The sequence below is a fragment of the Labrus mixtus genome, chromosome 15 (assembly GCF_963584025.1).
Source record: "Labrus mixtus chromosome 15, fLabMix1.1, whole genome shotgun sequence".
In the NCBI taxonomy this organism is placed as follows: domain Eukaryota; kingdom Metazoa; phylum Chordata; class Actinopteri; order Labriformes; family Labridae; genus Labrus; species Labrus mixtus.
The window spans coordinates 5,292,096-5,318,441 of NC_083626.1; the positions used below are offsets into that span (position 1 = coordinate 5,292,096).

Consider the following 26,346-nt stretch of genomic DNA (forward strand, 5'->3'; position numbering starts at 1 on the left):
ACAAACTAAACTTTTCAAAAACAGAAACATCACTGCTTTCAAAGAGAATTGTGTCAAGGCAATGAGACTTATATACACTTTGACATCAGACTCAAATGTTTGCTTAGAACTAAATTCACCTTATATACAATAGTCCTAATGAATCAGTTTTTCTTCTTCACAGAACTTTTGCGCATCACCAACCTGCGTATCAACTTCACCAAGCTGAACACTCTGGGAGACGACCTGCTGGACCGACGTTTCGACGTCCTGCAGAAATATTACTACGCTTTATACGAGCTGGTGGTCAGAGGCAGCTGCTTCTGTTATGGACACGCCTCAGAGTGCGCCCCAGTGCCAGGGGTGGACGTCCGGGAGAACGGCATGGTAAGCTGGAGGACTTTGATCAGCTGTTTTCTTTTCATGCTGCAATCTGTAATCATCTCCAAACATGCTGTGGAACTAAAGAAAAATGTGACATAAAAGACCAAAAAAGACGAGATACGGTTTGTTTGGAAATGAAAGAACCCTAGGCTTACACGCAGGCATGCCACCGTTATTGACGATTCTTTTCTAACCCTCTTGCTTATCTTGATGTTCCATTGTGACGGACAGATTCATGGTCGCTGTGTGTGCAATCATAACACGGAGGGTCTGAACTGTGAGCGCTGCAAAGATTTCCACAATGACCTGCCATGGAGACCAGCAGAGGCCGAGAACTCACACACCTGCAGAGGTGGGAATGCACACACACACGCACACACACACACACCATAGACACACACTGATACACTTGAACAAACAGGCAGTGTTTCACAAAAATCTGATGTAAGCCCGAACTGTGAAATGCAGATGAGCTTAGTTATTGCTTGTTAATATTTGACTGCTTCCTGTTATTAGCTGCAGGGTCGATTTGATGGCTTGGAAATGTTTAACCAGGATTTTTATGAGACCTTTGCTGCACACTAATGCACACTCTAACACACGCATATATAGAGTTAAGTTGCTGGCACAGATAGTACAGGTCAATGTGAGGACCGCCTGTGCTGCAGGGGAAAGAAAAGGAAAGAAAAAACCCACATGAATTAAAGAAACAAATGTGCCCGCCAGGTTTAAATGGCTTTCCATCTGCTCATGACATATCTAACTATTTTCAAAATGATTTGACTGAGGGCGATAGTATTTCAATCTGTCACATTTTTTAAAGCCACTCTCACCTGTTTGTTTTCACTAAAATACATGCACTTGTCATCAGTAGGAAAACAATTGTTGCATCTGCATTGCCTATTTTGTCAGTGCACAGAGCATACTTGACTGCTTTTTATCAGGCAGTCTTAGAGAGCCTAATCAGGTTTGGTATCACAGCATGGTTTGGCAGCTTGTCTGTGCAGTTAAAATCCAAACTGATCCGATTGATTCAGACTGCATGGAAAATTATAGGAGGTAAACATCACACATCCCTGCAGACTCTTCTTGAACTGGCTACTACATGGCAAGCCAATAAGATGGTCAGTGACTCATCCCATGTTCTACATACAGAGTACGAGCTGCTTTTGAACCATCTTATTCAAATACAATCGTATCAAGTCCTTTGATTCAGCCCTAATGTTTTCTGACACTGCTAATGTACTGCTTTATATTTGATTTATGAATACTGTTGGGATTTTCCACCTGTAGAGGAGCAGTTTCCCATCTGCACTCTTTCCTTTGCACATTAAACTGTCTAGTATTTCTTAAGTGTTAAGAATTATGAGATGTGACTCATGACTTTTCAGCTGCAGCAGAATAAATTATCTGTACCTCTTATAGTCCAAGGAAAGTGTATGTGTGTATCTAATATTGGTCTTAATGTATTTAAATTCCTCCCTGGTGTCCGCAGAGTGTAACTGTAACGGCCACTCTAACCAGTGTCACTTTGACATGGCGGTGTATTTGGCCACGGGCAACATCAGTGGAGGAGTGTGTGACGACTGTCTGCACAACATGATGGGACGCAACTGTGAGATGTGCAAACCTTTCTACTATCAAGACCCTCTGAGAGACATCAGAGACCCACGGGTCTGTGTTGGTGAGTCTTTTTGTCTTTTGAACCGAATGTTTCCAGCCATGGTGTGAGATCGTCCACTGCAGAGGTAATACATTAAATGTATCTCGATTAAGCCGAGAATTAAAAAAAAAATCATTTTTTTACGCTTGTAGGTAAACAAAATTGGATAATTCCTGTGCAAGAGACATATCTCAAGGATCCTCTTGTTTTATATTGTTGACCCAACTCTTTTCTGGAGATTGACCTCGTCTCAAGTTAGGATAATGCCAGACATCCTTGAAAGTCTTATCAGGACGCTTTCACAGCATGTTTAATGTACTTTTAAAGGTCACAAGGGATTAAAATGAACAAGATATGAAATGCATCCAAACAACAAAACTCCAGCGTTTGCAGAAAAAGTCTGAACTCTAAACTCTGTTGAGCAAAGTGTCTAGGAATATTTTGTATTCGCTTTATTAACATTCTACAGACTAAACTTTTTTTTTTTTAAAGATTTTGTTTTGGGCTTTTTATGTCTTTATTGTAGAGATAGGACAGTAGATAAAGTCAGAAATCAGGGACAGGGAGATTAGGGAATGATGTGGGTGAAAGGAGCCATAGGTTGGATTCCATCTGGGCCGCTTTCTCGGAGGACCACAACCTCTATAAATGGGGCGTGTGTACCACTACGGCTACCGGCGCCCCCATCTCAAACTTTTTTCACTTTCACCTTACACAAGTTATGTTCATTGTTTGGGTTTTGAAATATTCCCCTAGTTGCTTATCTCCTCTTCAAACAAGCATTGCCCATTAATGTCCTTTTTTTCGCTCCCATGTTCCCCATCTGACCTCCAGCCTGCGACTGTGACCCGGTCGGATCATTGGAGGGAGGAGTGTGTGACAGTCACACCGATCAGGACATGGGCATGATCACAGGACAGTGTCGCTGCAAAAACAACGTCAAAGGCATGCGCTGCGATGACTGCAAGGAGGGCTATTACGGACTGAGTCAGAACGACCCGCTGGGCTGTCAGCGTACGTACGAGTGTGTGTGTGTGTGTGTGAGTGTGTGTTATTGTGTGCGCACACATTTGTAGGTCACGTAAACAAATTGTGTTTGTATACAAATGGATGTCTGGTGTTTTGGAGCAACAAACCACATAATCTTTATTTTTGATCTGTAAATGGGACATCAGCCACTGTCTCATTCTCGGCATTTGTGTGTATGTGTGTGTGTGTGTTTGTGTGTGTGTGTGTGTTTGTGGGCTTGTGGGCTTGTGTGTTCTTGTGTCTCTAACAGCTTGTAACTGTGACCCTCGAGGCATCATCATGATGGGCGCTCCATGTGACCAGATCAGTGGGGACTGCTCGTGCAAAAGATATGTCACTGGTCGCTACTGCAACCAGTGTCTGGTAAGAAAAACATACTGGACACTTGAAATCTGTTGTAAAAGTGTTTTTTTTTTTTAAATTAAAAGAACCTTACATGAATGCTTTTTAGCATTGTTAGTCATCTATGCATGTAAGAGCACATTTAAGAAAATGACAGTTAGGCTGTTTGTTAAATTTCTACTGAAAGCTCCAGAGACAGCAGAAGGTCCAAAAACGGATAACCAAAACGATTTTTATTTTGGGGTTTTTAATCCTTTATTTTAGAGATATGACAGTTGATAGTGTCAGAAACTGGGGATAGAGAGAGTGGGGAATGACCTGCAGGAAAGGGGCCACAGGTCGGTCTTGAACCCAGGCTGTCCGCTCTCAAGGACTTAGGAATCTGTACATGGGGCACACGCACTAACTGCTAGGCTACTAGCGCCCAATCAAAACTGATGTCCATTTTTATTTCCCTCCCTGCAGCCAGAATACTGGGGGCTCAGTAATGACCTGGCTGGCTGCAGACCTTGCGACTGTGACTTTGGTGGAGCCTTCAACAACAGGTAAAATGCCACACTTCTTTATATTCACACATTAAATGAACAGTGGGAGATGTCCTGTACTTTTAAGTATTTCTTAATATAGGTTTGATTATTTACAAAAAAGAATAACAGAGGCTGTAAAAAAATCAGTTCCAACTGACGACCGCAAAGAGGATGAAAGGTCAGGATCAGTTATCCTAAGGTTCAAATTTGCTTCGGTCTTTTACTTTAGGTGCATGATGGAGAACGGCCAGTGTGACTGCAGGAGGCATCTGATTGGTCGACAGTGTTCAGAGGTGCAGCCTGGTTATTTCTGTGCTCCGCTTGACTACTACAAATACGAGGCGGAAGAGGCCACCGGACACTCCCCTGATGACTCGGCACTGCCAGTGAGTACATGACTGTGACTCAGTGTGGTTGACTTATTCACGTTTTAAACCACTGTCACTCAAACTGATAACAGACGGCTGAAGAGCTGCCAGCGTTGACCCCATTAAGCTCGAGTGTATCAGGTTCAATTTGAACATGCAGGACAGTTTGGAGGCTTTTAGAATCAAAATGAAAGGACATAAAAAAGGTTTCCTTTAAGTGACGATCAATTATAATTGTCTTGAATATCATGAATATTTGTCTAACTGATTGTTCGAAGAGAAAAGATCTACTCTAGGACTGTTTGCCGTCTTTTGTAAATCTAGATTTTTTCGCCGACCTTGTCTTAGGAACTAAAAGTTACACCAGCCTGTGGGAATCATTTTTCACTTTTTCACATTTCTCATGCATGAAATCTGCAACCTGTAGACCTGGCTATGGTTGAAGAGGCAGTCTAACACTAGCAGACTGAGTAGGATAAAACACCGGAGAGTTCGGTCAAGAATGGATCAGCATTTATTAAAGCCTCAACAGATTACCCAGAACATAATTTGGGTCAGCAAAATGTCACAAATTAATTACTCATTAGGATCATGCATCTCATGTCTCTTAAAGCTCGCTCCTCCTCTCCACCAAAGCTGCACGGAGGAGAGAGATCTGAGGAGCCATACAGTTTTGTTTTTTTACTGACAGACAGTTTATGAGATGTTATACAAGTATCTGTATTTACACAATACAGCGTTGGGACCTGTTACTATTTATGTTAAATAATCTCATTGCAATTTTCGCTTTCAATTAGAAAGCTTATACAAGTAGTGAAAAATGTAAAAGTGATAAAGAAGAAAAGGAAAATCTACTTGAACTCATAATTAAATTCTATTTATATTTGAATCTCTCCCACTGTGAAACCTGTTACAACAAAGAGACGGCCACTGTGACTCATCTTTCCCACCCTATCTCTGTCTCTATCCTACATCATCTTCAATCATCCCTCCATCACTACCTACCTGCTATCTCACAATCTTTACCATCTCTGCACCTCCCCGCCCTCCACCCAGCTCGGGCCTCTCCTTTTTAACGAGAACTCCTCCGCTCCCCCTCCTCTCCATTCAGTCCTTCAGGCAAGTTCAGACAGTCCGCTCTTACAATATCTCTTCTGCAGAAATGTGGAGGAAAAAAGGAATGTTAGACTTCAGGATGTTATGAGAAAAAAGGCAAGAGACATGTCTTTGACAAATGAGGCTGTTGTTTTTAGCAGATGAACCTTGCCTTTTTTTTTTTTTTATCTGAAGGACACAAAGAAGTAGAGAATATGCAGGACACAGTAAAAGTCCTACATTACTATGCAGGACTCGGACTCCACAGCTGAAGTGACCCATAAAAACAGCAGACAGTAGCACAGATACCAACCTGTCACAACTAATGATTGTCACGCAGCACACAGAGAAAAACACACTCTCAGCTTCACATTCTTTGTTTCTCACAGTCACGCTCTGAAGCGCTCTGAGCACAGCACGGCTCTTTCTGCTCTGTCTTGTCATTTTCATTTTTCGAATGAGATAGCTGTGCAAAATGAACCCCTGTGAGCTAGATTACGTGAAGACGTTGTATGTGTGATGTAAAGGGAATAAAAGCTTACAAAACTTTGCTAACGAAGCAGCCGATTGTTTCACTCGGCTCTCACCTCGCCATGAACTGACGACGTGAGCAGGGACTGTGGAGGAGAAGAGTGACTCTCTCAACGTCTTGTAAGAGAGAGGTTGAAGCTACATGGTTGATTGGTTATAGCAATCTGGCCACTGTGAAAGTCCTGTTAAAGTAGTGGAAATACTTTCAAACCAATAATGAGTCTTTAAAAAGTTTTAATAAAAGATTGACGATAGAGCTGTAATGATAAAGGTCACATCATCCATCTGTATCGTTATCCTGCTTACATGGAAATGCATGGTCAATGCATAGCTCTGAATTGGCAAACATTGACTTAAATATAGTTATGAACAAATTAAATTAGGCTTATTGTAACCAGAAGAGCCTCACCTTTCAACTTTGCTCATTATGGTTGTCATTTTTGTTTCATGGCAAACACTATGCAGATTTTTAAGGTTTACTTTGGGGCTTTTTACTCCTTTATTTAGAGATAGGACAGTGGATAGAGTGGGCAACAAGGAGAGAGAGAGATTTGAACCCGGGAAGCCCACTTGGAGGACTAAAGCCTCCGTACATGGGGTACACTCTAACCACTAGGCTACTTGTGCCCAGGAGATGTAATTTAAATACCTCATAATTAATCCAGAATATTTCTACATAATGTGGTTCTAATAGCAGGTGTTGCATTTATTTATAAGTACGTCAATTTACTTGTGAATCCAAAGACCTTATTTGTACTTTCATGTGATGTGAAGTCATAACAAGATGGGCGTTATCTATGTGCTCATCCAGACATTGTTATCTTTCTACAAACCCATGTGTGATGTCTTGGCACATAATAAAAACTTCTGCTCTTTTAGCCTTGTAGCTGCCACAGACATTGACTGCACCTCTGATATGTTTCCCTAATGTCTGGTTTGCTGTGACATCGCCTTTATTCTCCATCAACATAATAATTAAAACACAGTTATCCACTCAGTTTGCAAAGTGATGCAGTTCTGCGTCAGCCCCAGAGAGTGATGGCCATGAGTATGAACACTTTTCTCCTCTCCTCTCAGGGCAAAGTCCGTCCTCAGGCAGAGACGGATTGTGTGCAGCATCTCAACAACCAGCTGAGGAGACACCGGCGGCACCGTCGCATCACAAACTCCCAGCAACACCGGGCAGCTCTAAGACGTATCCGCCAGCTTCAGCAGACAGTGAGATATTTGTGTGATTGATAGAATACTTTTAATCGGTTTGACAAGATTCATGTGTTAGCATCTGTGAACACCTAAAATGAGCTCAGCATTCATAGAATGAAGTGCCCTCACTGCGGTCATATTTATAGACAGCAGTGATTTCACTTTGCTGTTTACAAAAAAAAAGCAGATTAGTGATGCTCACAAAACTTTTGGTCTTGTGAACACTTATCGCAGGGTATAACTTTGTGTGTTATGCCTCCTTTTAATGACAGTGTGATAACTTAAGACCTAAAAAATCCACTTATTCTCGTGATTTAAAACATTTCCAAAATCTTAAAGATGTTAAAATATCTACTTGTATTATTGTATGAGCTTTGAGCTTTAAGTTTTTTTCAAAAACAGTGTTTATCTGTCACTTTTATCTTGTTGTTGAACACCCCTTGGGACCATTTTGGACCCCAGGCTGAGGACCACCAATGTAGATAAACATATCACTGGGCAAGTTTATCCAGGGGTAATAGAGGGTCCCCCCCTTTGAAAAAGAGCCAGTGTACAGTGTAAATTTAGTATCAATACACTCGGAAATTGTAGGTTTAGTGTGGTCAATAAAATGAATAAAATCTGTGCTCCATCAGTAGTTGACAATGAACAGTAGTAAGAGCTCACATGGACTGTACAAAGACTTCCAAAGAGGTTTCCAAGAACTGTGGTCATGTGCTGTGTGCTCTACTTTGCAGTTTGAAGCTACTTAAGCTAATTAAATATGAGGGTGTCAAGTTGATTACATCATTTCAAACAAGTAAAGCTGAAAATGGAGTTTTGAATTGGCAAGAATGTAGAGATATTTAGATTCCAATATTTTTAATCAGAGCTCTGAAATTAGCACAAAGTAAAGATTTAGACCCAAAGGATTCTGATCCTTAATGAGGCCATGACTGTGATCACGTTGGTGTGACATCATCAACACTTAAAGACTCAAAAGAAAAGCTGGCCAAATCTGAGGTTTAATCTTTTACAATTTATTGAATTTTATAAGGTCATAAGGTAAAAGATAAAAAGCTTTTCTTGGTGAAAAAAATAAAATCTGAAATTATGAACAGTCAAGAGCAGTAGTGGAAGGCATTTTGATTAAATTTGAAGAACCCCTAAAAATAATGTGAAGGACATAGCAGACTAGAAATCTTTGTACAATCAGGAGTGTGTGCAGAAGCGTGGTCAGTAGTGGCGTTGGCTTCCTTTGAAATCTGATTGGCCACCAGAGGTGCCAACCCATAATCCTTGACAGTCATTGGCTTTTTTCCTCGCCAAAGGAGGAAAAATTGGCATGAGTGTTCACCCACAAGAATAAATACAAATTTCATGCCAACCCTGCATAAGTCAGTGCCCCAGTAGACCACCCCAGTCAAAAATCTGGATACACCCCTGGGAACAATGCGGATCTTGTTAAGACAATTACAAGGAGGGATATGTGGTTGAGCAGAGATAATTTGTATTTATCATCATCATCATTCATCAGTTGTAACAACAACAAAACCCCATTTTAATTAACAGACACCTTAAATAAAACCTTAATAGGACCCTACAGGTGATAAATATGATTTGATCTTAAACTGAGCAGAGTTAGTTCTCTTAAAACTGCTTTGATAAACTATTCATATCATAAACCTATAACACGGGGCACACATGTCATTCTAAACAAAGTAAGAGTCAGCTCACTTAGGGGACACAGAGGTCCTCAAATAGAGTTGGTTTTTATGATTTGTTGATTTATTTGTCTCTCAGCCGGATGTGAGGACTGTTTATAGAGAACACACTCCCAGCCACATGGTGTCGTGGACAGGACCTGGTTTCGCCCGGGTCAAGGATGGCGCTGGCCTGGTGTTCACTATCGACAACATCCCCTACGCCATGGAGTACAACATCATGATTCGCTATGAGCCTGAGGTGTGTGACAAGAACGATGCCAAATTTTATCCCAAATTCTCAAAATCTTTTGAACTAAGTGGAGTGTTTTATGTGTTTGTAGTCCACAGAGGACTGGGAGGCCATCGTTAGTATCACGTCTGTAAATCTGCCGTCTAGTCTCCGCTGTGGGAACCTCTTACCAACTGAACAGCTCTACACAGTGACGCTGCCGCACAGAAACAGGTACCAAAACCCTCTATTTTTATGTGTTTATGTCTGTCTGTGTAGTAAGGGTTCACTGTATCTAGCATGTTTGTTCAAGTCCCTAAAGGATTTGTTCAGGTATTCTAGGTGTTTGTACGGAGTGTGTTGCTTTATAGCTCAGGAAGCAATGCATTGTTGAATTGTTGTCACTTCAACAAGCCACAGCTCGTACGAGTGAGGCCTGTGTTTGTTTTCTTATTCCACTGTACCCTGTGGGGTTTTGTTCACTATTGATTCACTGATAGGACGGCAGACATACCAGAGAGCCTTTGTAAGATGCAGGTACAGAGATATGAAGGAACACAGCAGCATTGTCTAGTGGAGCTCAGATGTGGATCTGAGCAGAGAGCGGTACAGTCTGACAGAAAGGTTGTACAGTACATCCAACCTAAACAGACCTGTTCCAGTTTCACTGAGCTGTTATTGTTGAAGTTTAGTTATTTATATTTGACCCATAACTGGGAGATTTGACAGTAAAGATTTTCTCCTGTCAAACTGAAAATACTCAGAAACGTTAGTCAGTCAGAGTTCGTGAAAGAAAATGATTGACTATTCACTTGACCTGCTGTTTCAAATATTAGCATATTTGTTCATGTTCAACATGTTCGCCATAGGTTGAATTGTAGGCTTTAATTAAAGGAGTCTGTCTTTTTATAGCCTTAAGGTCAAACTTTTACAAATACTTTGAGAAAACTCATGAGATCCTTAACAACTTTTCTTTCTGCTTAATGCTAACTGGCTACTATTAGCATGCATATACTCTAAAATTATACCAAGACCAGCTAAACATTTTTAACCTAACCACGATACCATGGTCAATTATGATCATTTTAGAATGCTAATGCTAGCATTAAGCTAAAAGCACTATGGTGCAGCCTTGCAGAGCAGCTAACATGGACTGTAACATGCTAATGCTTAGCTTAGCTTCTTTTTTTATCTGATTTCACAATTGAAAAAAAAAAGAAACTTAATAAAGAAACAGTTAATTATTGGTCTTCCAATAAGAAAATCATTTTTTACGCTCTGTTTTAAGGTATAGTTTGGTATTTTTGATGTGAGGTTGTAAGAGGTACTTGTCAATAGTACTGTAAGTATATTAGCAATTGGAGATGTTGGTTAGGTCAACCCCTTTATTGAGTAAAAGGCAGGAGAGCAGGCACAGAATTTAGGCTAGTTATTGTAGCAGACAAGCTCCTTGTAAATGATCTAAGTTCAAGAAAAATGAAACTATAAAACACAAAGGGGTAAATGAACGCTGTATTGAAAGAAAAAAACACTGTTTACTTTTCCACTAGTAAGCCCTTTCTTTTAACACTACTTTGACACACCACATATGTGTTCTTCTGTCTGCAGCGCACTGATCTGGTGGGTGTTATACTTTACATGAATGTCATTAAAAGCCACACATTAAGTAATGTTTTGTGATGTAAACGTTATTGAACTGCATCAATGTAAACATATTACACAGGTCGCCATATTCAGAAGAGATGTAGTGTTTTTAAAGTGTGTTAGTAAAAACAAGCCATGATAGGATATCAGATAGAACAACAGAGAAAACTTTAACAGTCTGATGAAAGGCCTTTAAGATTCTGAAATCATCTGGAACTAAGAGGTCAGACCCTGCCCGGATTTGGCCGTCTCAGTAGAGCGTAGCCTGTCTCCCCTTCTCTTCTGTGGTTGGTTCTTCAGCCAAAACCAATTAGCAAAGTGAGCCCAAAACACAGAGAGAGGGGCGGAAGTCAAACACAGGTAGAGAGAGTATCAGGGAGCCCCTAGTGAACAGTGGGTGCTTCAGAAACAGACAACAAGTCAGCCATAGATGTAGGACATACCCTGCACCAAGGTGAGGAATAGTTAACAGATGCTGATGATGTTCATGTACTTCTACTTTAGTAGAAACATAATGTTCACTTTTGCTACTAATGTTACATTTAGATTTTCATAAAGGAGTTTTTTTATCATGCATCTTTTCAAGATCATGCCCAAACATACATTAAATATGAGTAATCAAACAAACTAAATTATGATTTTTATTTGTATATAATCAGACTTTTCAGAGCATCTCCTTGGAAGAAAGTTTAAAGTCTGAATAAGAATCGGTCCTTTTCCACTCGTGCTTGTGAAATTTTCTTTCTTTTTAAATGATTTGCATTGGCAAATATTTGAGATCAATGATTTAGAAATTGCAAAAATCAAAAATACAGTTATGTCTGGAAAGCCCCCCCCCCCAAACTAAACACATTAAGTTGGCTTTAAGCAGCAGAAATAAACTATGAGACATTGGACTTAAATTTGCTGAACACACCGCTGAATGGTCTTTAAACAACTGTGAAGTGAACACAATTTCAACTTTCAGTCAAGTCCTTGTTACGCCATAAATATCACTGCTTTGCACAGAAAAGTCTGATTGGCTAATATAACCTTTTGAGTTTGAAGCCCCAGAAAAAAGGTTAGACAAACTTTGTATGAATTATATTGTATGCCTTTATCAATTCATATATGTTGTATACATTGTGTTTTTCAGGTACATCCAGATGCCCAGGCCGTTCTGCTTCGAGCCCAGTAATCGTTACGTCGTTTCAATCAGGTTCCAGCGCCACGGAGTCTCGCACAGACACCTCACTGCCTTCATCCTTGTTGACTCGGTGAGCTAAGACTTTCAGTCCACCGCCCTCATAATTCACCTTCCAGGCTGTTTGAAGAGTTTCAGTCGTCCTAAAAACTGACATCACCGATGCTGTAATACGTTGGCTATGGCTCCATTAGTGTAGCTCTGAACTAAGAAGTGATCACATGTGACTGTTTCAAATGTTTTCACAAACTGTCAGACTTCCCCCTAGTGGTAGGAAATGTAAGTATAATGTAATAGGCTTGGGTATGTTTTTGCAGTGAAAATGTTTAAATAAATGTCTCTTTGTACATGTTTTGAAGACATTTAAGGACTTAAAAAACACATTTATCAGATTTGGTAGTGCAGTAAATCTCGGCCCAATGTGTTGTCACAATTTCACACGTTTCTTGCATACATTATGGTTAATACTGACTCATTGGCTGATCAGTTATTTATAATAATAACAACAACAGTATCATTTTCACTTTCTTTTTTTTACCCCCAACAGCTGGTCCTGATCCCCAATTACACAGAGCTTCCTGGTTTCCAAGGTAGTGATCCAGTGGCGGAGCATCATCGGGAGGAGATGATCCGCTACATGTGTTTGGACTCCTTCATGATCACACCGATGCCCGCCCTGGCTGAGATGTGTGCCAAACTCATCTGCAGTATTTCGGCCATCATTCATGACGGCGCTCTACGTAAATAGAAATTAAAAAAGGAAAACGACAGATTTAAATAATGTTGGTAACACTTAAAATGATTAGAAGTGTCTCATCTTTTATTTGTTTGTGTTGTTTCCAGCCTGTCAGTGCGACCCTCAGGGCTCCCGCAGTGGTGAGTGTGATAAGGTGGGGGGCCAGTGTCATTGTAAACTCAACGTGATGGGTCAACGCTGTGACCAGTGTGCACCCGGAACATACGGCTTCGGAGTCAATGGCTGTACAGGTGAGTCTGTTCATGATTAACAAATCCTGTTTTATCCAACACCCCATAGAAAGACAAATCTCACAGCCGTCTGAGTTATAAAACAGTCTCATTCAAACATTGATTAGCAATAAAAAAACAGAAAATAACCCTTTTCATACCTCCTCCCTCCCAGCTTGTGACTGTCACCCTGAGGGTTCACTGAGCCACCAGTGTGACCCAATAACGGGTCAGTGTCAGTGCAGGCAGGGAGCCACCGGGCGCCAGTGCTCAGACTGCCAACCAGGCCAGTGGGGCTTCCCCAGCTGCAGCCCCTGTCAGTGTAACGGCCACGCTGACCTCTGTGACCCGCACACCGGGGAGTGTAGAGACTGCAGGGACTACACAGCAGGACATCTCTGTGAACGGTGAGGATCTTATCAACTTTACTTAACTTTGGATTTTATCATCAGACTAATAATCAATGTCTCCACTTATTTATCCCAGTTGTGTGGACGGGTTCTTTGGAAACCCCGTGCTCGGCTCAGGGGAGCACTGTCGGCCCTGTCCCTGCCCCGGTAACCCCGGCTCAGACCACTTTAACGGGCACTCCTGCGAGGCTGACCCCACTTCCAACCAGATCATCTGTAACTGCAAACAAGGCTACGCAGGTGAGCTATCACAGTACACTCACAGTTTAGATAAACTTGTATTAAGAACATTAATCACATTTTCCGTGTCTTCCTCAGAGCCGCGCTGTGACCAGTGTGCCCCTGGTTACTATGGCAACCCAGAGCAACCTGGCGGTCAGTGCCTCCCCTGCCAGTGCAACGGTAACATCGATACCCAGGACCCCAACTCATGTGACCCCAGGACGGGACAATGCCTCAAGTGCCTTTATCACACTGATGGCGCCTCCTGTGCACACTGTCAACATGGCTACTATGGCAACGCTTTGGCCCACGACTGCAGGCGTGAGTGATGATTTCTGATTCTGATTCTGATTCTTATGACGGATTATAAAGCTCCTGTTAGGAGTATTTAGCTAGTTATGAAACAGACACTGAAATCTCTTTATAACTGCAAAAGCCAATCAGGGAGAAGACTGATTACTTCTTTAATGTTATTTTGTTTTCCTGTTGTAGGAGAAGTGATAAACAGCACCCTGTAGATACAGCCTTGTTAAAATATTACATGTCAAAGGATACATTGTGAGTTGCAAATTAGACATTTCGATATAACCTGAAAGTTCTTCTCTGGAGCTTCAAGAAAAATGAATAAATAGGACTTTAAATTACACAGAACACAAAGCTCAGGTTTTATAAAGTTTAGTTTACTTTATTTCTTTTTTATTGAATTCCTTGTATTCCAACCAACTTTTTTCTCATCTTTTAGCAGAGAAAATAAAAATAGTTTGAACGAAAGCAATGTATTGAAGAAAAGGTAGTGTTAAAGCAATCATTTAAAATGCATGTACCGGTATGTCAGTGCTGTGAAACTCACAGAAACAGATCAGCACATTGTTCTCTTCTCTCTGTTTGTGTATTTGAACTATGCTCCTCTCCTCAGGTTGTACCTGTGTGACAGCTGGCACCATAAAGTCTGCGTGCAGTGACGGACAGTGTCACTGTGACAGAGAGGCCGGAGCCTGCCCCTGCAGGGAGAACGTGGTAGGACATAACTGTGACCAATGTGCTCCAAACCACTGGAACTACGGACAGGACAGAGGCTGTGAGCCCTGCAGCTGTGACCCACAGCACACTCTGGGCAGTCACTGCAACATGGTGAGGGAGCAAGAAGGACCTCAATGAGCCTGAAATAAATCCATTAGTTTGAATCCTCATTCATCAGATATATTCATTCAGTATTTTAAAATCTCATCTGTCTCTGACTCCTACAGTTCACAGGCCAGTGCCACTGTCGTCCAGGCTTTGGAGGGAGACAGTGCACTGAGTGTGAGCAGTTCCACTGGGGTGACCCAAGGGTGCAGTGTCAAGGTAAGAAGTTCCAAAAAAATACCACATATAAATAACAATAAGTTGGTTACTGTAACCTTTAATAACTAGTTTCCAAGGACAGGGGTAATAAACTGATGGACAACACAGAGCAAAGTACGAACTACTCATTTTTATCATTATCATATCTCATAGTTTCAACCTTTCTATTTTAATGTTCTTATTTTAAGTGAACATTTTTTAAACTGTTTCGATGTTGCATCATGAGGAAGTCAAATCTTTTCTGCCAGTTTTTTTAAGACATGAGGGATTTTTTTCTCACCACCTTGGTCCTCCGTCCTGTCTCCCCCCCCCCTACCCCCCTCCCTCTGTGCAGAGTGTAACTGCCATCCCCTGGGCTCAGAGATGGCCCAGTGTGACAGAGCAACAGGGGTGTGCGAGTGCAGAGAGGGAGCGGCGGGGAAGCGATGCGATGAATGTGCCCGCGGCTTCACCGGCACCTTCCCCAGCTGTGTGCAGTGTCACCCGTGCTTCCAGCTTTGGGACGATGCTGTGTGTCAGATTAAAAGGGACATGGACCACATCCAGTACGTCATTCAGAAGATCCTGGACAGCGGGGTCACACCGGGAGTCGGGGACACTCGTATAATAGAGCTGGAGAGGAAGCTGAAGCAGGTTCAGGATCTGATCAGTTCTGAGGACAGTGACAGGATCCACCAGCTGATTGGACAGAGCATCGATGACTTAAGGTGATGACGTCACTCCAATTTTAGATTATGATTTAGTCTTACAAGTATAAATTCTTGATTCTAATAAATAACATTCCCTGATCTATATGTTCCAGGGCTGAGATCGCCCTGACCGACGGGCGTCTTATGGGCATTGCTCGAGAGCTAAATACAACATTAGCAGAAGAAGAGGCGCTGAGAAACACATTGACTGACTTAGAGACAGAACTGAGACACATCAACACAACTGTGGCTCTAAAACAAAGCCTGCTGGATAACTACCTCACCTCAGGATTTAAAGGTAGGAAGCTCAGGTTTGGACAAGCAAACCATTTAAATGTTCAATACAATATATAACAGCCAATGAGAGCCTTTGTTGAAAGGAGGTGCCTTCCCTATTCTGACGGCCAATTGCACACGCCTGTGCTGATGACTGACATTTCTTGTAGCCAATGAAATTCTCTAAACATGGATATGCTACTTTGCAGTTCTTCATGTTAACACTAAGGAGATTGATTTAAAGTACGAGTGGTTTTCAGAACTCCATTAAAAGTATTAATAAGGGGATATTTATACCGAGATAGGCTATGAGCCATAAATTATTTGGAGAAAACAAATCTATGTAAAATTAGACATGAAACACCTCATACAGCTGGAATGGAATGACCCTTGTGCTCGACTGTAAGACTGAGGCTCTGACCAACTAATCGTCAAGTACTTGACTCTACTGGGACACCCCGAAAAATCCACTTTTAAGTTTTGCTCTCTGTAACTTTATTGCTGTGGTAGTGGTGCCCTTGTGTTTTTGTTTTACTAGGAGCACAGTGGTCTCCTTGGTGAAACAAAGACACCTTCATGTTAAAGCTCTCAAAACTTATAGAATCGTGAACTATTCTGTCCTGTGAATTTATTCCCATCCAGGCAAAGTGACCCTGCAGGGTGACCCAATTGAATGAACTTAATTCAAATTAAAATAAAGACTTTTACAACAAAGACTCATGAGATGTGCTCCTGTTTCCTCACAGATCAGTTTGAGAAAGTCAAGAAGTACTATCAGCAGTCAGTGGAGGCTGAGCAGAAATGCAACGCTTCAGTGTCCGGTTCTTCTAGTCCTGTGCAACAATCCAAAGAAACCCGCGCCGTCACTGAAGACCTGCTGGACCTCAGCAAAGACAAGTTCCTCCGATCTCTGGCTGCTCAGAATAAATCCTTAAACGAGCTGCAGCAGAAAACACACGACCTGGATAAGAAGGTCCATCACCTCAGTAACAAGGTAGGCAGTGGTGTACTTTAGGCCTCACTGAGTGGTCGTTAAATTATGGTTGTTAAATTCAGTCAAGTCATCAAATAGGAGACAAAAGGAAACGTCTGTGTTACATATCTTTTAAGAATTGATTTTCATTTTAATTTACTTGTATTTTCTTTGAGTATTTTCTTTTTGACTTGAAATGTAAATGTGGTAAAAGTATAAAAAAGAAACTCTAAAAGAAACCTCTATTTGTTGCTCACCAGTGCCCCCTGTCTGTGAAACTTTTCTTTACAACAAAGCAGATCCTTCTTGTGATTCAAAAGTAAGAGAGCGAGAAATCCTTGTTAATATATCTTCAAACTACACTGAATGCACAGGGACCTCTAATCCAGACCTGCAGCAACACCAGGATAGTAAAAAAGTCTGGGCCCTAAATTTGGATTGGCTTTCATGTGATGTTTTACGGGAGATGTTTCTAAAATATTTAAAAACATTTGTCATAAGTAGTACTCTACCCCTTGCGTGCACTAGAACACTCAAAGTGTGTCACAGATGAAGGACTTTATACTGTGTGTTTGTCGTAGGCTGTTGTAAGTAGTAAAATAGTCATGTTTTTGTCTTTACATGCATTATGAAAAAGTTCAGTGTTTACTTACCGCTGAATGCAAGCGATGAGCTGAGGTCCGCTTCTGGAGCAACGGCGCTCATGCATATAAATGAGGGGCGTGGCTTCTGAGGGAGCACAGAGGGGAGGAGGTTGCTGTAGACGGAGCGCTGAGGGAATTCTACTTTCTGGTTTTCGAAAATTACCAACCCTGCCTTTAACTTATTCTAATATACTGTAAGATGAACTTTATTGTCTCTGTGGGTAATTTGCCCTGGACTTCAAAGTGCTCTGATGCAGTAAAGAAATTTCACAGTACATTCATTCATCAGTAAAACATGTCCAGTTAAATTCTGTACATAGTAAATGACTAAAACCAGATAATGTAATAATGAAGAACAATGATGAACATCTGCAGGTACATCTACACCTGCACACTCACACCACATACACACACGCACCTTACAGCCTGAGAGGCGTTGAGGGATTTGATAGACAAGGGGACAAAGGCATTTTTAAAATACATCAATATAAACATTTTTTAGTCAATGTTTTTCTTTTTTTTATAGACCAGTAATCAGCCTTGATAAAAGTTCAAGTTATTTTCAGTATTTGACAGAGAATCCCTAAAATGACCTCAATCCAAGGAGAATGTGAAAACATTGATTTAACATTGAATTTGTTTTGCTTTAAAGGTTTTCTGCATTCACTTATTTACTCAAAAACACTTGTAAGTCATAAGAAATTATTTTCCCCTCTTTCAGGTTTGTGGTGGTCATAGCAGCGCTGATGGCAATTGTACAGACAGCCAATGCGGAGGTGCCGGTTGCCGAGACAATCAAGGCAACAGAGTCTGTGGTGGTGAGGGATGCAACGGGACAGTGAGCGCTTCTGTAGCAGCGCTGAATCACGCCAGGAACGTCACACACAGCCTGACTGCTGCCAATGAGGAGCTGCAAAATGTGGCCAAAAAGGTGCTGAAAGTTTGCTGTGGGACAGATTTTTATTTCCTCTTATCTGCCACGACAGGAGACTATAACATGTCTGTCAACTTGACATTTCTGTTTTCTTTGTCCAGTTCCAGGATATAGCTGCTCTGACTCAGGATGTAAAGAACCAGGCCATGAAGACTCTGGAGAAAGCCCAGAAGAAGAAGGACCACTTTGAAAACAACAACAAGAAGCTCAAAGATTTCATTAAGAAGATCAGAGACTTCCTCACTGGTGACATTTCAACTGCTCATCTGGCAAACTTTTCTTGTTATATAAGCTAAGGATAATGTGGTTGAACTACAACTGCTGTGAGAGAAAAAATGATCTGGCATTTAATTTGTTCCTGAAAATGACTTCATTCTCTCTTCTTCCTCATTATCGCTGTCCAGAGGAGGGAGCAGATCCAGAGAGCATCGAGAAGGTGGCTCTGCAGGTCTTGTCCATCTCTCTGCCATTCAATAAGACCACTATAGACAAAATGATTATGCAGATCAAGGACAGCCTTTCAAACCTCACAAATGTCGAGGGGATCGTCAACCAAACTTCCCAACACATCAGTACAGCCAAAGAGCTGCTCGACAAAGCTAAAGATGCAAAGTAAGTTTTTCTTTCTTTTTTATTACAGACTGAAAACATCATGTTTCCTGCAAGAATGATCAAGATTTTCCTTTCAGATACCCGCTAGAAGGCTCTTCCTGTCACCCTCAGGCTGTCAAAGCTAATATTTAGTCAAATAAAAGGACATTACAAAGGCACATCTTGATAATAGTATCAAACGGATATCAGTGATGATTTCAATGTTAAAACAAAAAAAAAGGTTGACCTGATAGAATCTCATGGTTGAACAGAAAAGTTTTTTTTTTTTTAAGTGAATCTGTTCAGGAGCTTAAAAAAAAATGGAGAAAATATTTGGTTTACAGTTGAAGTAAGAGGATAGAACAAGATAGTCTAAGGTTAGCTGCTCTGCTCGGGCTTCAAGTTACAATTTGCCTTTATATTAATGCTACGTGTAGTTCAGCGAAATCACAAGATGAACAAGGCGGAGGGTAACATACTGCTGAACAGAAAACAGAATGCAGCCGTTTTAATTACGTTCACAGAGATCATAGTGGTCGTGTGCAGACACTCTATGCACCGTGCAGCAGAAACAGTATACAAACGTCACTCCCCTCTCCTATTGACTCGAGGTGAATTCTCTGCAGAATATCCTGCTGCGTTTTCACATCAGCCTACTCAGACTTGCGGAAAAAATACTCGGGGTCTGGCAAGAGAAACTCTGGTTGAAGTTTGAGTGAATAATTCTGCTGTTTGCGTTCACACATACAGCTCCTCCAGGAAATATCCAGAGTTTTTCAGGAGTTTTCTGCAAGTGTGAAAGCCCTAAAAGAGTACATTTTTATTTAGTGGGTTTTATTTTTCATCTTGATGCCTGTTTTATATCCACTTCATTTATATTTTCATGTGAAGAAACTATTAAATGTCATGTATAAAGCACTTTGAACTGCGTTTCTTTAATCAAAGTTACTTTACATGTAAAGTTCATTATTTTACAGTTAAATGCTTTACAGGTAAACTTTTATAGAGTCATGTACTACAATGCCTTTATCATATACTCATAATAACTCATAATTCTCATAATAACTCATAATAAAGAAAGAATGTAACAATATTACCTGTTTAATTTCTCCTGGCGTCGTGCAGGATGAGAGCAGAGGGAGTGAAGGATGCAGCCAACAACACCAAGCAGGCGTTGGATGTGTCAGAGACAGCCATAGAGAAAGCCAGAGCAGCCCTGACGGAGGCCACAAACAACCTCAACAGCACAAGAAATGCTACAGCAGAGGTAACAGCTATCTTGAAATGTTTTCCCGCACTGATTACTGAAATGTGTAAAGCTGCAGAGTTGATTTAAAGGTGAGGCCACCTCCTTCAGAGTGCTTTAAGTACTTATTTTCTCAACGCCGGAGCTCTTTTCATTTATTCTCCCACATCTCTTCGCTTGCCTCCTTTATTCTTAAAGCCTTTATTTGTCATCTCCCGATAGGTGGATGAGAGGCTGAAGCAGCTGGAGGAGAAGCAGATGGATGTCATGATGCGGTTAACAAACCTCTCCATGGGTGTGGAAGCTTTGAGGAACAAGACGGAGCAGAACAGACAAATGGCGAGGGACGCCAAAGCTCAGGCTGACAACGCCACACATGTAGCAACATCATTGCAGCAGGTGAGCGTGTGTGGGTGTGTTTGTTGTTTGTACTTTTTTTGGACATTTTGTCATCAGTTTGTTGCAAAATTAATAAATCAATGGGGCGCTGGTGGAGCAGTGCACGTCCCATGTATGGACGCTGTAGTCCTCCAAGCGGGCGGCCCAGGTTCGAGTCCGACCTGTGGCTCCCTTTCCTGCATGTCATTCCCCTCTCTCTCTCTCCCTGATTCTGACTCTATCCACTATCCTATCTCTACAATAAAGGCACAAAACGCCCAAAAATAAATCTTAAAAAAAAATAATAATAATAAATGAATTAAATATTTTTGGATTTTCTTTATGCAATGTGAACAAAATCGTAACTGACAGTTCTGAGTGTTTACTTTTAGAGCTTGAACGACACAGAGAAGCGGTACCATGAGCTGCAGATGAAGATCGACTCTCTTGGTGGGGAGTCTGGAGGTCTGATCAATATTAACCAGAGGGCCATGGATATCAAGAAGGAGGCAGAGGACCTCCTCAACAAAGCCAGCAAGGGGATGGATCAACTTAAGAGTGAGTACATGAAGCTGCTCCGAGAGTTGACAATCTGTCGGTAAAGTGGGATACACACACAGTACACTTCAGCTGTAGTTCACAATCTAGCTTTTTTTTTTATCTGTGAGGAAATACAAAGGTAAAATCTAATACAGAATAATTCTGCATCTGATCTTGCATTTCAACTTCCACCTTCAATGTTTCCAGGAGGTTATGTACTTTTACATGAAGTCATAACTCAGTTAAATCTAACACGATATGATAAACATTTTCAGATTCAGATTATTCACTTGCGAACAATACAGATCTAATAATGTATTGAAGCAAGATCTAATGCAGAGTAATCCTGCATCTGATCTAGTATTTCAACTTCCATCTTTACCAATGTTAGATTAAAATAAGTGATGTAAAAGAAACTGAAAGAACTGAAAAGAATGTGTTTACATGTTTGCTCAAATCAACAGGAGTTTTTGGAGTTTCTGCAAGCCCATTAATCCGTTAGGAATCATACAATCAAAGACCGTTTACTAAAATCAGTAAACATGTGTTTAGTGGTGGTAGTCCAAACCAGATTCGAGTTACATAACCATTACAAGTTGTACTGAGTTGATTTAAGGCAGGCAGTGCATTTTACCACATCAACAGAAAAACATCTCTGGTAAAATGTTAGAAAGACACGAGTTATCAAGTCAATAACCTCACCCCCTCACTAGAATCTATAACACCCTCTTTGTACCTTGTGATTCCTGTGGATGTTTAAATGAACCTCGATGACACCTAGCTGTATATTTTTCCCTGTTATCTTGTTCTGACCTCTACCCGGCTCTCTTTTCTTCACACAGAACTGGAGAAAAAGTTCAAGAGTAACGAGCAGCGGATGCAGAGGCAGCGCACGGACCTGGACCAGCTGAAGGAAAACGCTACTCTGGTGCGAGACGCCATCCGGGAACAGGTGCAGAAGTACAGTAACTGTGTGTGAGGAGGTTACACTTCCACGTTTACCATTCGCTGCTGTAGTTCAGACCAGAGTTACGACTGATGGGAACTGAAACACTCCCATGAAAATAATATGCTGCTTTGGTATCTCCATTTTCCTCACACAAATATATCAAGTTTTACACATTACCTGTCAAGTGTTATAGCACAGAAATGCCTTCCTCTGTCCATGTACTGTACCACATTTACACTCCTGTATATGAGTAATCTACTGAATGGTGTCTTTAAGCTATTACCACAGGTGGTTGACCTGAGGAGAGTGTTTGTTTCACTGTATATTATACCAAGATTAATGATTTTTCATTAATAATAAAATGAATAATTATATCAGATGATGTCATCAGAAATGTGTTATTATGACCAAAAGTGCTTACTGTGTTTGACTGTAATTTGACCACATTTGTATTTACACTATAACATTCCCATCAAGAAATATATGCAAAGGTTTGATTATTGAAAATTTAATGTGAAGCTCATTTTTTTTATTACAAACCAGACATTGATTAAAAGCATATGAGTGCATGAGTGTTATAAAGTGAAAACGATTCTGAGGTGTGATGATGGAGATAAATAAATGTGATACAGTTGTGTGTATATTATCACATTATGTGTCCTTTTAATGTGATGATTTATTCAATAGAAGTTGTTAAAAAAAAGTCTGCATAAAGCAGAGTATTCTTTGGTCATTGATGTAGTGATGCCTGAAGAATACTCTTGCTTTCCCCCCAAAATGTGTTGGGAGTGTCCGGTCCAGCAGAGGAAAACTGGCCTTTGTTATAAACAGTGACATGTAAGATTACTCGTGCAAAAGAGACAATGTAGGAAGGTCATCCCTTCACCATCCGAGGAAAAAATGGCAGCAAACTACTAAATATAGTCAATCAATGGTGTGAATCAGAGGGTATACCCTATGGAGACTAAACAATAAGTAGGTATTCTGTATATACCCTGATCTACACCACTGGCTTTGTCTACAGTAGAGATGTTGTTCTGATGAATTGCCACAAGAGGGCGCCTTCACCTAAGAAAGCTTTGTGTCCTCTCTGTCTTTATCTTTGCTCAGCTTAAATCTCTTTCACTTTCTGGACGGCAACTTTCTCAAAACAGTAAAAAAGGCACACCTTCTCCCAGCACATTATTGTGACATGTTGGACAACAACAGTTATTATCTTTTACGTGAATGATAACTGTGAAGCATTGAGTTGATTACAACTTTTGCATTTCCTACTTTTTAAAAGTCTGAATGTCTGGTGTGAAAAACAAAACATTGATTGTCTTAGTGGTTACTTTGATGCAACAGACGCAAATAATTGAGTAACCTTAAATAGTTTTCTTATGTTTTAGTTATTCATTTTAATTTCAAAGCCGCCACTTCACATGTATAGGTCCAACGCAGGCAGTTTGACTGGCCCACTTTGCAACTATCTGGTGTATAGTCGAACATACTCAGCATAAACAGCTGTCTAATAAGTTTTAGTGGATCTGTTTTTGTTTTTTTTAAAGATTGAAAAAATTGCATTTCTATTCATCAGATGACCTGAAATAAGACTTCAGATAGTTGCTTAAGTTGCTTTTTATATGCTGGTCGTGTATGAATACAAAACAGTTTGCTACCACGTTCATCATATCGACTCAAAAGGGGGAAGATATGTTACTGTCAGTTTGTTTTTGCTGCACAAGAGGGAGCTAAAAAAACTCCAAAACTACAGCTCTCACAATGAATTGTTGGTTCTAAATCAATTTACAATTTTAAAAATTGAGAAACCAGTTGTGTACATTTTAACAATGAATTGTAAATAATAACCTCAGTCACCATGGTATACTTTAAATAGATGTAGAAAAATGCTTCTGATTGAAATGTATTTGAGTGAAAATATAAAGTTGCATGACATGAAAACTACTGGAATAGAGTGCAAGTACCTCAAAGATGTTCTCAAGTACTGCACTGGGTTAGTTTTCACCACTACTTTCACCTTTATCAACACGAGCATCAGTGTATCCTCAGCAGAGGTTTCATCACAACCACTGATGTTAGGGGTCCCTACTGTTTACTAATATGTTGATCACAGCTCTCTGTTCAAACACAGCGTCCCTCCCCATGTACCTGTAGGCTACCTTACACTCAGCTCTGCTTTCCTCTGTTGGATTACGGCCCTGGATCCTGAGCTCTAACAAAGAGAGGCTGTCCTCCTGCAGCACAGGGAATGTGTAATATGACAGAGATTTATAACAGGCTTTATTCAGGAGGAGACAGCCTGCGAGCAGTGTGGGATCTGTGAACCTGTAACTTTGCACATACTGTATTAGTGAATAAGCTGAAAGAATAATGTGATCAGATCCATTTTGTTTTCCACTGCATGACTGTTTGATTTGACTTTAATGCTTATAAACCTCTTGTTAGCCCTCATGCTGTGAGACAGAGCGGACAGAAAGTGGAGCTGTGGGCTGTGCGCGGACACAGGTTAGGCTACTTGTTGGGTTCAATCAAAGGGAATCTAATCTGTCCAGCAGGGAGCGCGCATTCCTGCTCACAGACACAGACAGGGGCTCACTAGAAAACATGCAGTGGGTCTGTAGAAGACAACTTGCAGAAGTATCCCCCCCCCAAAAAAAGAGGAGCTAAAACTTCTGATCACCTTTATTAGACCAGATCTGATAACGCATTGTACATTTTCATGCAACAGTTTTTTTCCATTGTAACAATGTCAAATGAAGGGCTACATGAAGTATTTGACAAATAAATACAATAAAATAAATAATTAGAAAATGAGGACATTTCAACCACTCTTGGGGGCCCTCTGGTGGTCATTGTAAGCAGTTAATGAGCCTTGTATTATAGCTCATATTGGTTTTCATGCATCTGCAGTTTAACAGTAACCTATTATATTCAGGCTACATGGGAAGTAGCATTGAATAATGGGAAACATTTAAAAGGAAACAGGTATGATAATCTTTAGATTACTTTTGACATCTTGTTTGTAGCAGACTACACTTTTTGTTACTGCTCATTGTTGATTTTGTTATTTTCAAAATCAACAATGAGCCTAGTTTTTATTGAAATTTACACATTTCCCATTGGAATTCTAATTTTGTTTTACTGTTTTTATTTATGGTAACTTTTGCATGTGTGTGTGTGTGTGTCTGTTTTTAAAACATTTGTATTTAGTTTCACATCATCTATGCACATTACTTTACTGCAACTTCACTGCTGAACATTACTTATTAGGGCTTCAGCTCAGTCAGGCTTTTTGGGAGCATTGCAAGTGTGCCATGGGGTGAAATGTAAGAACAGAGGTTGATTAAAACAGCATTGAATATATTTTATTAAAACTTTTCTAAAGTGTTGATCTGGCGCCCCTCGTGGACAAACGCGGTACGGTCAAGGCTGCCTGATATATTCTTCTTGGCTATACCTCGCTTGTCCGCCCGGGGATTCCCCCGACCCCTAACCCCCCTATCACCCCCTCCTCCTACCCCCCCATTCTGCTCCGCTCTGCTCCGCTCCGGGAGTCCAGCTCGGGGTTTCCAGCGGAGAGACGCAGGAGCTGAGGACTCCTCACCGCAAACGCAGCAAAGACCCGCATCTGTCCGGGACCTCCGCAGGAAGTGGACTGAGTGGGACACGGGACTCGGGACTAATACACAACAAGAGTGAACACCTGAAACGACACCTCTGAAACACGGTGAGTGTTGTCTTTGCTTTGCTGACTATAAGTTTACTAACTTTTAGAAGAGGGGAAATACAGATGAACACCTTGTACAGTTGAAAACACTTTACTTTGTTTACGTCTAACAGGAGTTATATTCATATCACTGGTTTAAGCACACACGAACACAGCGATATGTGTCTGAAAAGTCATATTGAATTGCATAAACAGTCGCTTGATATCAGACTTTATTGTCCGCCACAGGTTGCTGCTCTGCTCCTCGGCTGGAGGAGCGCTGAGAGATGGAGGCGTCGCTGATCATTCTCCTCTGCGGTGAGTAGACTGTACAAGTCAATCCACGTTTTTCTGCTTCTTAACAAATCCTCTGATGTTACTCAGTGAGCGGGGATGAAAGATAAAGACTGTCTGCAGGTCACTGAGCTTCCTTTGATAAATCACCGGGAAAGATGGAGCTCACGGGTTCATGTTAAGTCTTAGTCAAAAAGTCTCTTAACAAATCAGAGCTGCACTAAAGCATATTATTCATTTGAGAAGGGTTTCAACACTTGTTTCTTCGTCTCTGTCAATAAGGAAAATAGTTATAACCTTATATATGTCGACCAGAGGT

The 26,346-nt window shown here is 40.9% G+C and overlaps 3 protein-coding genes across 3 annotated transcripts in view; 2 read left to right on the top strand and 1 right to left on the bottom strand.

Annotated features, from left to right (window-relative positions):
• Positions 1–3,177, bottom strand: part of LOC132990158 (uncharacterized) — a 411,085-nt gene extending 407,908 nt beyond the window's left edge. Inside the window, exon 1 of the mRNA XM_061058261.1 lies at positions 3,163–3,177. The gene's annotated coding sequence lies outside the window, so the exon portion shown is untranslated. The remainder of the gene's footprint in view (positions 1–3,162) is intronic.
• The window catches only part of lamb2l (laminin, beta 2-like), a 51,048-nt gene extending 28,373 nt beyond the window's left edge, over positions 1–22,675 (top strand). Inside the window, exons 8-35 of the mRNA XM_061058258.1 lie at positions 164–366; positions 595–715; positions 1,859–2,047; positions 2,861–3,040; positions 3,306–3,418; positions 3,863–3,942; positions 4,154–4,310; positions 6,996–7,136; positions 8,904–9,065; positions 9,148–9,269; positions 11,815–11,935; positions 12,410–12,602; positions 12,706–12,849; positions 13,004–13,235; positions 13,315–13,478; positions 13,557–13,781; positions 14,377–14,591; positions 14,708–14,804; positions 15,139–15,511; positions 15,607–15,791; positions 16,516–16,763; positions 18,108–18,317; positions 18,422–18,566; positions 18,725–18,932; positions 20,037–20,178; positions 20,380–20,556; positions 20,928–21,093; positions 21,918–22,675. Coding sequence (XP_060914241.1) covers positions 164–366; positions 595–715; positions 1,859–2,047; positions 2,861–3,040; positions 3,306–3,418; positions 3,863–3,942; positions 4,154–4,310; positions 6,996–7,136; positions 8,904–9,065; positions 9,148–9,269; positions 11,815–11,935; positions 12,410–12,602; positions 12,706–12,849; positions 13,004–13,235; positions 13,315–13,478; positions 13,557–13,781; positions 14,377–14,591; positions 14,708–14,804; positions 15,139–15,511; positions 15,607–15,791; positions 16,516–16,763; positions 18,108–18,317; positions 18,422–18,566; positions 18,725–18,932; positions 20,037–20,178; positions 20,380–20,556; positions 20,928–21,093; positions 21,918–22,054 — 4,850 coding nt within the window. The 3' untranslated portion in view covers positions 22,055–22,675. The remainder of the gene's footprint in view (positions 1–163; positions 367–594; positions 716–1,858; positions 2,048–2,860; positions 3,041–3,305; positions 3,419–3,862; positions 3,943–4,153; positions 4,311–6,995; positions 7,137–8,903; positions 9,066–9,147; positions 9,270–11,814; positions 11,936–12,409; positions 12,603–12,705; positions 12,850–13,003; positions 13,236–13,314; positions 13,479–13,556; positions 13,782–14,376; positions 14,592–14,707; positions 14,805–15,138; positions 15,512–15,606; positions 15,792–16,515; positions 16,764–18,107; positions 18,318–18,421; positions 18,567–18,724; positions 18,933–20,036; positions 20,179–20,379; positions 20,557–20,927; positions 21,094–21,917) is intronic.
• A 2,927-nt stretch (positions 22,676–25,602) lies between these two features.
• lamb2 (laminin, beta 2 (laminin S)) overlaps positions 25,603–26,346 on the top strand; it is a 44,350-nt gene continuing 43,606 nt past the window's right edge. The window contains exons 1-2 of the mRNA XM_061058259.1: positions 25,603–25,754; positions 25,983–26,051. Of these exons, the coding sequence (XP_060914242.1) occupies positions 26,021–26,051 (31 nt within the window). The 5' untranslated portion in view covers positions 25,603–25,754; positions 25,983–26,020. The remainder of the gene's footprint in view (positions 25,755–25,982; positions 26,052–26,346) is intronic.